Consider the following 15,255-nt stretch of genomic DNA (forward strand, 5'->3'; position numbering starts at 1 on the left):
ATTATTAAATCCTGTAGAGGTCTTGTACATTCTTAGTTCAAATGAGACCTTATTGTACAGTGTTACTCATCTAATGTTTTAATGAATACTGAAATATTACTGAATATACAAATATTGAAATTCATTTAAAGTGTTAAAACTGTTAATGCCAATTAACAATTAAAATAATAATCAGAATATCTTTCATGATTAATATTTACTTATTTTAATTCATTTTTTTTTTTTTTTTTTTTTTTTTGTCAAATGTGGACGTTGTGTAGATCTTGGAAATGCCATGCTTTACATTGAAAACCAGTATCATTATTACCATATTATATTATCACAAATTAATAACACATACAGTGCATTCAGAAAGTATTCTGAACCCCCTTCAATTTTTTTCAATTTTGTTATGTTGCAGCCTGATACTACAATTATTTAACTTCTTTTTTTTTTCTCTCTCTCATTAATCTACACTCCATACCTCATTATGACAAAGTGAAAGCAGAATTTTAGAAATGTTTGTACATTTATTAAAAAAAAAAAAAAAAAAAAAAACTCAAGGAAAGGATTGAGTTTGGCTACACCATCATAAATGTTTCTCCCATCTGCATATATGATCATGGAGCTCAACTAGAGTGACTGTCAGGTTCTTGGTCACCAGTCTAGACAAGGCCCTTCTCCATCAGTTGCTCAGTTTGGCTGGGCGACCAGCTCTTGGAAGAGTCCTTGTTGTGTCAAACTTCTTCCATTTGAGAATTATGGAAGTCACTGTGCTCTTGGAAACCTCGTGGGAATTCAGCAGATTGTTTTTTATTTTTATTTTTTTATTTTTTGTGTAGCCTTCCCCAGATCTGTGCCTCAATACAATCCTTTCTCTGAGCTCTGCAGGTAGTTCCTTTGACCTCATGACTTGGTTTTCACTCTGATATAGACACACACCTCAGTTATAGAGAGGTGTGTATCTTTCCAAATCATGTCCAATCAATTTAATTTACCGCAGGTGGACACCAGTCAAGTTGTAGAAACATCTCAGCAATGATCAAGAGAATTGGGAGGCACCTGAGCTAAATTTCAAGTGTTGTTGCAAAGGGTTTGAATACTTATGTAAATGTGATATTTCAGTTTTTTTCTTTTTAATACATTTACAGACATTTCTAAAATTATGTTTTCACTTTGACATTTTGAGGTACAGAGTGTAGATAAATGGGGGGGGGGGGTGGCAACTGAATGCAACATAAGAAAATTGAAGGAAAAAAAAAAAGTGAAGGTGGGTCTGAATACTTTCTGAATGCACTGAATGGCATCGTAAGCACTTCCATCCCCTTCTAAGTGTGAACACAATTACGCTTCTATAATGAAACACATGTGGTGCATGTTGTGAAGAGTAACAATTTTTTTTTTTTTTTTTTTTTTTTACTGAGCTGTGGTTTGCCAAGGGTCGATAGTCACTTATGAAGGCTTTGGACTTGTTGAATAACATCCAAAGCCTACTGAACAGTGAATTTGCTCATTTGCTCTAAGCAGGTAGTTACCTTAAAGTTTGCTGCTGGAGAAGAACTGAACTTTAGTGCCCTCATTTGAAAGTAAAGATTTAACCAGACAGTAATGACTTGCCATTCATGTTTTTTAGAAAAAGAACATAGATCTTATCTGCCTTATCCGTGCAGTTTTATTGAATGGGTACTGAAAGCCCTAAGGTGAAATCCATCTTCCTCTCAATGTGCCCTTTTCATCTGCTATTCGTACATTGATAGAATAACGCTCACCCTGTGCTTTGTTCTTTGTGCCTTGTTTACTAAAAAGCAACTGTTTGTTTGTCCTTGCATTACAAAGCTTTTGGAAAGAATAACTGGATTTACTCAAATCGCAGGATTTGGTATTCGTTTGTTTAGGCTCGAGCTGTACTGAGAGTTGACAGATTGGAGATTGTTTACCCAAGCTCAGGTCGACGAGAAAATCGCTACATTTCTCAAAATGTATCTGCTTGTACAATGTGTGTGTGTGTGTGTGTTTGTGTCCCTGACAGGATTTTGGTTGGGGATTGAGTTGGACAAGCCGAGCGGAAAGAATGACGGATCAGTTGGAGGAGTACGATACTTCAGCTGTCCTCCGAAACACGGAGTCTTTGCCCCACCCTCACGAGTTCAGAGGCAAGTGTGCCGTGGAGAATTTGTGGCCATAATCGAATCTTAAATTAGTCTTATTTCTGGTGTCTTGCTGACTTATAGTATGATTATTTCTAGCCCACTGTGTCTTTGATTGTTGAACGAACATTTCAACCTTTCTGTACAGAAGCATTAATAAGATTGTGCATCGACATTTGCAAGTCATTTCTGCATGAGGGACATAACAGCCCCTACAGAAAATAACCGCCCTGCCCTTGTCCTCAAAAGACATTTAAAATTAGATCCTGGGATCTCAGATAAAATAGCCAGACATTGTTGGCATAATCAGCTTTTTTAAGTCAAATAGCATATCAGCACTATATAAATTTGCTGTGCCGTTCTATTTATTTATTTATTTATTTTGCAAGAAACACACTTTTAACTTTGTAATTTAACTTTTAGGCAGCGTTTTTTTTTTTTTGTTTTTTTTTTACTTACTATACTTTTAAAAGGAATTAGACCTTAGAATATTATATTATAAACTGCTCAAAGTACCTTAGCAACTGCATGTAAATTCTCTGGTGACCACCCAACCTAGTATTGGAGTGGCAAGTTTTACATGCAGAAGATGAAACATAGTTTATATTTGACGTTTATTTTTTATCTTTTTTTTTTTTTTTTTTTTGAAGCAAAATTACTTCCCTTTTGCTTTAAAATTGAGCCACCTTTTTTTTTTTTTTTTTTTTTTTTTTTTTTTTTTTTTTTTTTTTGTTACTCCATTTATTTTTCTTCAGTCAGCCTTCCATTACGGCTCTATTCCTTCCCATCACTAGTGGTCTGCCCTCCATTTGTCCCTCTGTACCTTTTACAGCTTTATTCCCCTGCTGGTTATTCAAGAAATGATCATTGTTCATATCTTCTCCATCTGTCATGAATCATATATTCTTAATTCAGAACCATTCACATATGCCATATTCCTCTCTTACTTTCTCATTGCATTTCTGTAAAGCGGCTGACTGACTGATAAGCACATTGTTCTAGAAGCTTTCTTTCATTCAGGCTTCTTAATTAACCCTCAGGGCAGTCACAGCTGAACCAAGAGAGATTCAAACTGCTGCCTTTAACGCACTTTTTTTTTTGTTTTGTTTTTTTCAGAGGCATTTTAAGTCAAACTGAAATCAAAATGGTCACTATTTACTTTCTTAATGCATGCTCCTGGTCTTAAAGCAATTCTCCAACCAATAATTAACATTCTCTCATCATTTACTCACTCCAATGCCATCTCAGATGTATATTCTTCTGTGGAAAAAAAAAATAAAAAATAGTAAAAGAATCCATCTCTGTGAGCCCATATAATGGAAGTAGATGGGAACCTCAAAAAATGACTCTAGAAAGTCTTGAGGGTTAGTAAATTATACAAAAATTAAGATTTTTGCGTGGAGTATCTCTTTGAGGCCCATTCATGCCAAGAATGCTAACGATTAATGTAACTGTAACTAACTATATTCACATCCACATCAACAGAGAATAACATTATGTTTATTATAACCACAGGCTGTAGTTATTTCACCTGCCTTTTTAATTGTTCAAGCCTTTTAAAGTTGGTGGATTCTAACTGTTTGTCAATGCTTTTATTATTCATCACTTCGAGAGACCAATCTACTTTGTGTAACTAAACGAGCACATTGGCATGCAATTATTGTATCCAGCTGCCGCTGATTACAACGTGAGCATAAAAAGGCAGCAGGTGCAATGCATACCAGCTTTTTTGCTTTGGAGCCGAGCGATCACATCATTCTGCTCCTGACTAAGAAGACTGAACGAGTTCAGCATGCTCTTTGAGAGTTCTTCGTGTTGGCGGTAAAGCACTTCAGTGGTGGTGGTTTCCTGTGTCGAGTGGGTTGCACACATCAGGCTGCACTACCCCCTGTTTGTGTTGCAGGTGGCCATCTTCCCTGTGCGCTTCAGCACGCTAAAAGAGCTTTTTCCCTAAAAGAGCATTCACAGGTATGTCTTTTTAAAGATGACGTTGCATGGCAAACTGTGTCGGGTCGATATAAGGAACTCCGCCAAAGTTTGTGACCCAGAGAGGGAGGAAGCTGCTCTTTGGGAGATGGTGAAGGCATCTCTCCCCCTGAGGAGGGCCAGGTGGAGAATCTGGGAAATCTAGACAAGAGACTAGAGCTCTGGGTCCCAGGAGAGCACGGAAAGTCACGGATGGCCCAACACTGGAACTCACTCATCCTCCTTCTTTGTCAGCGCGGCAGAATGCGGCCGATGGTCCTGTCTTGCGTGTGGAGAGCCGGTCCCTCCAGCTGATGTGTGGACGGGGTTTTTCAGCCCTTACTTCATTGTACCCAAGAAAGGCGGTGGGTTAAGACCAGTCTTGGACTTGCGTGTCTTGAACTGGGCCCTTCGCCAGTTACCGTTCAAGATGTTGACACATAAATGCATCTTCGGGTGTGTCCGTCCCCAAGATTGATATGCAGCGATCGACCTGAAGGATGCTTACTTTCATGTGTCAATCCTTCCCTGCCACATACCATAGGCGCCAGGCCTTTGCTCGATGAATTCTCAAGAACCGGTAGAAGGCTGGGTTCCATATGTGAGACCTAATTGGATACCATATGTGTAAAGTCCACAGTATAGCCTCAGAGCCCGTGTTTCCCCGGCAGAGTTCTGCCATTTCCAAGTGGGTTACAATCACCTCCTGCATTTTTCATATGCACCGAAATGGTTGTTCATATGTGTATTTGCTTCTGAAACCTCCTTCGGGAAGGATGGGGCTTCCTCAGCGTCCCTGTTTCAAGTGGAACGGGTACGTTTTCCCAGTGTTATCCAGTCTCACTGAGTGGGTAGTGCTACGACAACGGTGAATGGTCTTCTTGTTGCTAGCCCTGGCCTACACCAAAAAGGGGCATAGGTGGCTCGCACAGGGCACTGGACGTGACGTTGAGAGTGACCGACTGAAAGGGAATGTCTCAGTTACGTATGTAACCCTTGTTCCCTGAAGGAGGGAATGGAGACCTCACGTCCCGTTGCCACGGCTGCTGTACCACCGTTGAGCCGCCGGGTCACTGGCTTGACTCCTCAGCGAAAACTGGGGGTTGCATTGCACCTGCTGCCTTTTTATGCTCACGCTGTGATCAGTGGCAGCTGGATGCAATAATTGCATGCCAATGTGCACAGTCCCATATACCAACACTCAAAGTACAATATCCCAACGAAGCGAGATTCCAATTTGTCGGTCACCGATGTGACGTCTCCGTTCCCTTCTTCAGGGAACGAGAGTTACATACGTAATCGAGATGTTTTTGTCATTCGTGTGAATGGGCCTTTATTACGCATAATTTATCAGTGCATGTCCTTCTAAAGTAAAACTTCCTTTTCAGCTCACATCATCTTGGCTGTGGAGTGGAGAACATATGGTTAACCAATAAACGATAGTTATCGTGATGTTATTGTAGTTTTAGGCTACTGTTGTTGGTCAGTGCAGCATTTCTAATTTATCTGTTCATGTTATTCAACAAATATTACAGGAATAATAGCAAATAATGGTACATTCACAAAGAAGCATAACTATTAAGATATAGCCCCTGAAACGCTTTGTTTATAGTGATTTATGGTATAGTCTGTAATTATAAATAGTAATCCAGCTATTTTTTGAAGCTCTTCAGATATTTGTTGGTTGAGTTGTTCTCCATGCTCAAGTACACCTTAAGCCCCCACATCCTCTCCAGTGTGTGGTGCTGGCATTTTTTTCAGGAGAGGAATGGTCTTCAACAATTACTGCAAACTCGTATTTAATTCTGGCACTGTTCTTGAATGGAACACTCATGATTCACGATCCAGTCAGTTCCCAATAGTCTATTTCAGTGTGAAGTGCATCCCATTATGGAAGTAAAATGGGTTTTGTGTGCCATTTCATGTTTACTTCAAAGATGTTCATTTAAAAGATTTTACCTGTCCACTGGAGAATCATTCTGGGGCTTTTTTCTGTCCTAACATGTATAGGTTTGTAATTTTGTTCCTGCTACATATTTACATGTCAAATTGTTTATGACAATTTTGACAAGCATTTGTCAAAATAAACCCATGTGACTGTCACTATTTTGAAGTGATAAATTTGTTGTTTGACAGCTAACAGAATATATGCATGGGTAAAATAATGTGTCTTGACAGTTTTCTGGCAGAGTATCAGTTGTAAAGTGCAGTGGAAGAAGTAATACTGAACATTCACTTTGTTTTAACTAGCAGGATTCATGGCTCAGTGGACTGTCTGTCAGAGCTGTCCTCGTCTCGGATGAACTATTCCTTCACAGGTGAGCCATTCCGTTGTCTGCTGTCTGATTCCATCTCCTCTGTCAAAGCTTTTAAGACTGAAGACAGTTTAGACATTCCTTTTTCATATAAAACTGTGGATTTTTAGATATTTGGTCACTTTTTAGCGGATGATTGTGTTTGTTTTAATGGAATTCGACGCACTCTCAGCACTTCCTCAGCCATCGTCACGCAGAGAGAACCAAGTCGCAAAAGTCAAGCAAGCAGGTGAGAATAATGTTTAAGATGTGTCATAATTTTCTGATCTCATTTTCATAATTGGTTTTTGTAATAATTGGCAACACCAGCTGCAGGATAGGATACAGGTCTTATTAGACAATGATCTAAAGAAGCCCATATCTCAATTATTTTGAAATTTCACTTTCTGGTCAATTTTCAGCTATATTTAAATAAATTGCAGGTAAAACAGAACTAAAAAGTTGTTTTAACTGATAACTAATATACAATAATGAACTAATATAAAAAAAAATAACAATAAAAAAAACAGAAATGTATGCATTAATTAGCATTAATTAATTATGACCAACAAGTTCACTTAGAAAAAATCGAAAATGAAAATAAAGTTTATTTAATAATCAAGTAATCAATCAGACTGATTTAACAACACTCAAATAAAAACATTCGTATATAAATAAAAAAAAAACAAAAAAAAAAATTTATAAAAGCCACTTTCATTGTACGGTCGAGCAGTGCAAACAACAATGCAGAATATTAATAACTATGAATGTGACTGTCATATACATGTACATAACATTATAATTAATAAATAACACTAATAATACTAATAATAAAACGCTGTAAATTTTTAGAGTTTAGTTTCCATGTTTCTGCACGTTGTTGCGTGAAGAACGAATCCAAAAAAGGAGTTCATTCAGAGCCGCGCAGACGTTCATGTGCATTCGGGGCATTTTGTGCAGATAGCCTATAAGCCATAATATTAACATTATGTTGTATAAATAACAAAGCGTATTCTATATGAGATAAATGATGAGTTAATTCCCATTGATTAAAAACCTGCTATCAAATGCTTCATTCTACTGGTCATCTTCAGTGCGCGCAGCTCAAAACAGAAATGCAGAACATTAATAACTGTCATATAGGATACATAACGTTATAATGAGAGCACTATTGTAAAAAAATGTGAGAATTCTTAGGGATTCGCTGACGTTTAATTTTAACTATCTTTTAATTAAAACATAAATTATTATTTTTGTAGGCTATCTGCGAGGCAGCGTTACACATTTTCCCTGTGTGTTAAGGTCAGTAATTAAGACTGTCAAATGTCTGACTTCACTCTTGGTAATGTATTTTGCCCCCGCCCCCAAACATATGAATCGACTATGTAAATCCTTAGTCGGGGACACCCCTACTTTCAACATACCTTCTGATATTCATTCATGTCAACTGTGCACCGTAACTAGTAATAAAGAGAAAGAATTGGTTGTTTTTTGTATGCTACATGCTGCCTCTTGAACTGAGGTGGCTACAATGACCTGCCATGCCATATTGAAGTGCACCAAAACCACATTTATTTGAATTTCATGCATTGAATTTCATGCTGGGCAATGATTAATCACGATTAATATTGTGATTAATCATAAAGGTTTCTGTGTACATAATATATGTGTGTGTACTGTGTATATGTATTATGTATATATAAATACACACACAGACATGCATGTATATATTTAAGAAAAGTAAGTTGTTTATATGTTTATATGTTTATATATCTGTGCTCCTGTAGCTCAAGTGGTAGAGCATTGCGTTACGAAGCGCAAGGTTGGGGGTTCGATTCCCCGGGAACACATGATAGGTAAAAAATGATAGCCTGAATGCACTGTAAGTCGCTTTGGATAAAAGCGTCTGCTAAATGCATAAATTTATTTATATATTAAAGGGTTAGTTCACCCAAAAAATTTACTCACCCTCAAGGCATCCTAGGTGTATATGACTTTATTCTTTCAGATGAATCATATCGGAGTTATATAAAAAATTGTCCTGGCTATTCCAAGCTTTATCATTGCAGTCGACAGGTTTTTCTGTTCAACAGTCGACAAGTCGTCAAATAAATTGTGCGCATCCATAATAAAACGTGACTCACATGGCTCCGGGGCATGAATAATCGATGCATTTTGTATGAAAAATATCCATATTTCAGACATAATAAACACTTTTCTCTCACTTCCGGTATCTGTCATACACGGAAGCCCTTCAGAGCGGATGACGTAGGATGTATGCATCGCGCACGCCTCTGAGATATGCTAGTCTCGCGAGTTTGTTTACAGGAGCAAAGGAAGCAACGTTTCCTCACTTTAGCAAAGGAAAACCAGTCTCCTCTTGGATTATATCAAAATACTCTGACATTTTACTTTACAAATTCTCGGTTTGTACTTCTAATACATCACCAGCATTTTGATTTGTTCTCTTTCCGCATTCATCACTAATTACGCAACAATAATGAAATCCTCTGACATTTTACTTTACAAATCCTTGGTTTGTACTTCTAATACATGACTGGCGTTTTGATTTGTGCTCTCTCCGCGTTCATCTCTAATTATGCAACAATTAAAAAAAAATAAAAAACAATCACACAATGCCGACGTCCTACGGTTTTCTTCATTTTTGGGTGAACTAACCCTTTAAATATATTTATATATAATAAAAATTATATGAATATAAATATATTAGTGCTGTCAAACAATTAATCACGATTAATCCCATTCAAAATAAAAGTTTTTGTTTACATGTGTGTGTTTGTGCACTGTGTATATTTATTATGCATATGCAAATACAAACACATGCATGTATATATTTAAGAAAAGTAAGTTATGTTTATACATTAAATATAGTTATAATATAAAATATAAGTATATAAATATTTAAATGTATATGCATGTAAATATTTCCAAAATATATGTTGTATGCAAGTTTATCTATATATAGATAATACATATACATAATACAAACACATATATTATGTAAAGAATTTTTATTTTGGAATGCAATTAATCGTTGCCCATTACTATCATAAAATAAACAGAATTTTAAAGCTCAGATTGTGTTTGAAAAGTAACAAACCACAAAGCTTATTGCTATTATTGGGTGGCGCGCTACAAATTTTAAGTAAAGTTTGTATACATCAACTGCAAACAGCTTAGTGAACGGCTTAATGAAATGAAAATGAAAGACAAGAAATCAATATGTTTAGCCCAGTTCTAGCATTCACACAGCTAAATAGTTTACATATCCATGGACACAGACACAGTGTAAACACCGCAACAGAGAAGCACTAATTGGCACTAATTCAGTCTGATTTCGGCCCTCCAAAACAGAACAAAATATTTTCAATTGCCAGAATTTTGAAGCATCGGTAGTATTAATTAGTTCCTTATATCTACATTCTCCAATTCTCTTTGTCTTCTTTTGTCACCTCTCAGGAACCGTTCCAGTAATTTGCGGCGACGCTGGAGCACAGTCAGCGCTGGCTGGGGTACATCAAGGGCAAACAGCAGCGCTGGCCCAGGGCCTAACCGAGTGGGTGGCACCACCAGTTCCTCTGGCTCAGATGGCACTGTCAAACTCCACCTGGGCATGCAGGTCTTGCTAATTAGTGCCAATGAGATGGGCACCCTCCGCTACATTGGCACAGCTGACTTTGCCCCTGGCCTCTGGCTGGGCCTCGAGCTGCGAAACCCGAAAGGAAAAAACGATGGTTCTGTGGGCAGCCGACGCTACTTCAGTTGTCGACCTGGCCATGGGGTTCTGGTGCGACCCAGCAGGGTCACGTACCGTGGTATCAACGGGGCCAAGCTGGTGGATGAAAGCAGCTGAGACCGTCACGCCGAAACGTGGGCTTCCCATCTCCCCATCCATCTGGCTTTCGCTTCATTTTGTTTCTATGGATTTGTTTTGACATTTCAGCCAACCTGAGGAGGCATTTTCTTTCTAACTGCACTAAGACTCAGTCGTTCACAGCTGATAAACTGTTTAGTCCATTTTCTAAACTAACTAATTATAATGTGTGGGAGCAAATATTCTTCTGAAGTTTTAATTTTAGCAGGAGGTTTGAATTCAGATGCTTCTGATTAAGTAAACATTAGCAGTCTCTCAGCACTTTAATAAATGTGGGTGAAGACAGTGACTTAAATGGCAGGATTTAAGAAGTTCAGACAATTTTTAATAACTTCAGTAACTGTGACTGTATCAGCTCCTCAAATCCCCTCAGACGTTCTCTCAACAGAATAAAGCATCGCTTAGTGTTTGTCAACTCCTGTCAGAAGGTGCGAGTCCCTTCAGAACATGGCACTTATACATTCAGAAACGTGTAATCTTTCATCTTGATTCGAGGACAGTTAGAATTAAATAATAAGCGCTTTAATATTATCATAATCCAAGATCTAATCAGCTCAGTGAATAAAAACTTGATTGTACTTGATAGTTCCACAGATGATGTAGCAGTTGTTGCTGCTGACAGATTTAATCAGGGTTTTGTTTTGTCTGTAATAAAGAACGTCTCTTGACTGAGAGATCCCTAATAGAAACTTAAGTCAGTTTTATGAAGTCGTTTAAAGATGATACACAGACCAAACAATGAGGGCTAAATCAAGAACTTGTATCATAAACGTGTTTGTGGATATGTTTTTGTTTTGGACGGTTTAGTCTGTAATAACAAATCAAACAATTTTTAAGTGACTCCATTATAATGAACCAATTCGTATTTTTCATAATAACATGCAAATAGGCAACATGCAGGCAAAGTTAGCATTTCTCCATATTTATATTAGATCATAAAAATCCTTAATGAGAAGAGACTGGCATAATTTCATTTTTTTATTTCCTCTCAGATGCAACTGTTCTTATTTTATTTACCCCATTTCTTTTTTTTTTTTTTTCTTTTTTTTAAATTAAGGTTTAATTTGTTGATTCTCTTATTTTCCATTCCATTGTTTTTGAATTCCTTTCCAAAATCTTAGTTCAACAATGTCTAGGATGAGTTTACAGTCAGTGTAAATGCAGGAATTACAGATGTATGGTTCCTCAGTGATCATATCATTTTGCACTAATGAGGGAATTATGAAAATATGATGTTTGTGACATTGACTAGGTATCAGAAAAAAGAAATTCACGAGGGTTAAAATTGGCAAGAAAACCAATAAATGAAAAGGGTTATAAAATGGGACAATTTCCAATGGAAGTTGGAGTCTTATTGCACATTTCAGCCTGTTTCCACAGGGGTGTTTTGTACTGTCTGTACATTATCTGCTTAGTGTTGGGTGTATATTTTGTGTGAATTAAAATGTAGTATTTTAGTACTAACTTGATTCTGAATTATTAAATGTAATGCACAAAGAAAGTTTGTCAAATTTGTAGATTACAATAAAGGTTATAATATTTAACTTTTTTTTATTTTATTTATTTATTCACCCATACATGTCAGCATTTCATTCATACTACACACATTCATATACAATATTTATATTTTAAGTTTTTTGCTAATTTAATGTAGAACTTATACTCAGTATGCGATTTAGGCCACAACAAGTGTGAGTTTTAGTATATCAAGTCAGTTCCCTTCAAGTTTACACAGTAGTTCATCATAACCTGATGTGAAGATCTGATGCATTTTGGAAATGTTCTAACTAAAGAATGAATCAATTAGAGAAAATAAATTAGATAGCAGTTTGTTGAGTCATGAGTCAGCGTGTTCAATATAAAGATCCTCTTTGTGCACTTACATAATCAACACAAGGTATTATTTATGAAAATACTGCAGCAACTTACATTATTATACATAAATTCATACTGCGCTTAATAACCACTTAATCAAGTAGAAGGTCAACCCTCCCCCTTTTTCTCCTCGGTTAACAGCTTATTCAGGAAAAGAACTATCCAATAACCCTTGCATGATGCAATTAGTTTCAAGCTACACGCTGTTCACACGGAAACGGCATGACATCACAATCGCAACCCATCAGGAAGCATGATGTTGGACCAATGACATTTCATGACTAGCTGTTCTGCCCACTATGACGCTGCAGAAATAAAAACTAGGCTTTTGTCAAAATTTGTAATTGCTAGACATGGTTGGTTAGGAAAATATTAGGGATACTACGGGTAGCCATCTGCTCTATGTTTACTTGATATCGTAAATTCAAGGGAACGCTCCGTCCACTGGACTCATATTTATGGAAACAGCTTGAGATGATTTATGACAAGCTGAATTAGTTTCCATTTGAAAATGGGTGGATCGTGGCCATTAAAGGACCCACATGGTCAGCAAGAAAGCTTAGGTATGCCATGATTTTCACATTGGCTTAAATGTTTTTAATAGGCCTAATTTATGAGAGGGATATTTCCAAGACATTAAGACAGAGTGGATCAATGGTTTCCTGCTGTTTGTGCCAGATTCTGATCCTGCCATCTGCATGTCAAAGCAGAAATTAAGATTCATCAGACCACTCATCAATGTTCAATTATTCAGTGTGGTGGTTCTGCGCCCCCTGTGACCTTGACTGATAGGAGAAACTCTGTCACAATATCCTGCTGCTCAAGCCCATCAGATTTAAAGGGTTGACATACTGCGTAGTCAGAGATGACCTTCTTCACCTCAGAGTTGTAAAGAGTGTTATTTTGTTTATTTGTGATCTTTCTACTGTATCAGATTGAACAGACAAGGTCATTTTCATCAAAGGCAAATCTTATGGGCCAACAAAAATGCCACTCACTGTTATTTTTTTTTTTTTTGTGCAATTCTGTGCAAGCCGTATTATATCTACAGAATACATGAGGGGAAAAAAAGGCCTGAAGATTTTTTTATTTTCTTTTTAAACAACAGTCAGTATTAATACAATATTAGAAGGACCTACTATCTAATAACATTTAATAAACATGGGAAATCATGTAATTCTGAATAAGTTTCTGTTTACAAGAAAATAGTGAGCTGAATGAAGGGACCCTTTTCAAAGCATATCAAGTCAAGTCAAAGAACTTTATTAATCCCGGGGGGGAATTGCTTTCCATGTTACAATTGCTCTCAAAAAAAAAAAAAAAAAAAAAAAAAAAAAAAAGAAGAAAAAGAAAACAAGAAAAAATGAAAATGGATAAATATATACCCATCAATAAATTAAAAATGAATAAGACATACAAATAATAATATGACTATTCCAATAAAAATGGTAGTTTACATCAAATATAAAACTGATAACAAATGTTGTGTATAAGTCCAGTGTGATACTGATAATTAAGTACAGTAGTTATATAGTATATACTGCACACTAATCTAATATCAATAAATAAGCAATAATAATAATAATAATAATAATAATAATAAATTGTGAATGTGATACTTTTCCTCAATTGCTGTCATAAATGTATCATTTTTAAATATTATTTGAACAAAAAATTGATTTTTTTCTCTTCTGACTACTCTCTCTCTCTCCTCATCCTCCTCCTCCTCTTTTAAAAAAAAAAAAGTCATGGAAAAATTAATAATAATAATAATAATAATAATAATAATAATAATAATAAATAATAATAATCTTTGTCTCCTGTTCACCACTAGTTTAAATATCTGTGATGAAAGCCACTTCTGAGAGGCCCAGGAATGTGTAAATAGACCATTACGTTGATGTTTGCATTTATTGCTGCTTTCAAGTGCATTTCTAAAGCTCTTACTTCAGAGTTGGGTATGCATTACAATGATAGGCATTTGTTAAAGTAACAGGTCACACATTCAAGTCAGAAAAATAGAGGATTTTACATTTTACATTTTTATGTCATTGCAATTTCTATCGTTTATTTTCTAACATTTAACCAAAATATTTATTTTGCATAAAGCAGACTGTGAAAGGTGAGTGATGAACTTTACAGTTGTTGTTTTTTTTTTGTGCATGCTGTATTGAAATACAGCTATTAACAACAGACTTCACCACCATGTCCCACTCGCTAACTTGGGTGTCCTCTAGAACAGTGGTTCTCAACCACATTCCTGGAGGACTCCCATCACTGCACATTTTGCATGTCTCCTTAATCAAACACACCTGATTCAGGTCACCTGCTCATTAGTACAGATTCACAGATTTGAAATGGGTGTGTCAGACAAAGGAGACATGCAAAATGGGCCGTTTTAGGGGCCCTCCATGCATGTGGTTGAGAACCACTGCTCTAGAACAGTGGTCCTCAAACCTCATCATGAAGAACTCCCAGCACTGCATATTTGTATGTCTCCCTATATCTGACACACCCACTTCAGGTCCTGCAGTCTCCACTAATGAGCTGAGGAGTTGAATCAGGTGTAATAGATGAGGGAGACATACAAAATGTGCAGGGCTGGGTGTACTCCAGGACAGGTTTGAGAACCACTGCTCTAGAATTCCCAATTACTCCATTTGTAAATATGGCTTTGTTTGGTCATTTATGTGCTTGGAACTAGTATAGGCTATATAAGTGGTTCCAAACCCTGGTCCTGGAGGCACCCCAACACTGCAGGTTTTGCATGTCTCCTTAATCAAACACACCTGATTCAGGTCATCAGCACATTAGTAGAGACTCCAAGACCTGAAATCAGTGGGTGTCAAAGAAAGGAGACATGCAAAATGTACAGTTTTTTGGTTCCTCCAGGGCCAGGGTTGGGAACCACTGGACTAAATAACATATTGACTCAACTTGAATGTGATCCCCAAACACAGGGACTGTTGTTCCCACCACAAGGGCTGTCCAATCCTGCTGAAAATAATCTATTAGCATTAGCATCGGCATGTCCTGTAGAGTTTAGCTACAACCACAATTAAACACACCTGAACAGCCAATCAAGGTCTTACTAGGCATA

At 36.8% G+C, this 15,255-nt stretch overlaps 1 protein-coding gene across 3 annotated transcripts in view; it reads left to right on the forward strand.

Moving 5' to 3' along the window:
* Nucleotides 1–11,824, forward strand: part of LOC109099270 (CAP-Gly domain-containing linker protein 4-like) — a 45,194-nt gene extending 33,370 nt beyond the window's left edge. For 2 of the 3 annotated variants that reach the window (XM_042742957.1, XM_042742955.1), the window contains exons 12-15: nt 2,009–2,132; nt 6,342–6,409; nt 6,560–6,635; nt 9,866–11,824. In XM_042742957.1, the coding sequence (XP_042598891.1) occupies nt 2,009–2,132; nt 6,342–6,409; nt 6,560–6,635; nt 9,866–10,259 (662 nt within the window). In that variant the 3' untranslated portion in view covers nt 10,260–11,824. The remainder of the gene's footprint in view (nt 1–2,008; nt 2,133–6,341; nt 6,410–6,559; nt 6,636–9,865) is intronic. The other variant, XM_042742956.1, reaches the window with a different exon arrangement.
* Nucleotides 11,825–15,255: the final 3,431 nt, after the last annotated feature.

The sequence above is a fragment of the Cyprinus carpio genome, chromosome B17, assembly GCF_018340385.1.
Source record: "Cyprinus carpio isolate SPL01 chromosome B17, ASM1834038v1, whole genome shotgun sequence".
Lineage (NCBI taxonomy): Eukaryota > Metazoa > Chordata > Actinopteri > Cypriniformes > Cyprinidae > Cyprinus > Cyprinus carpio.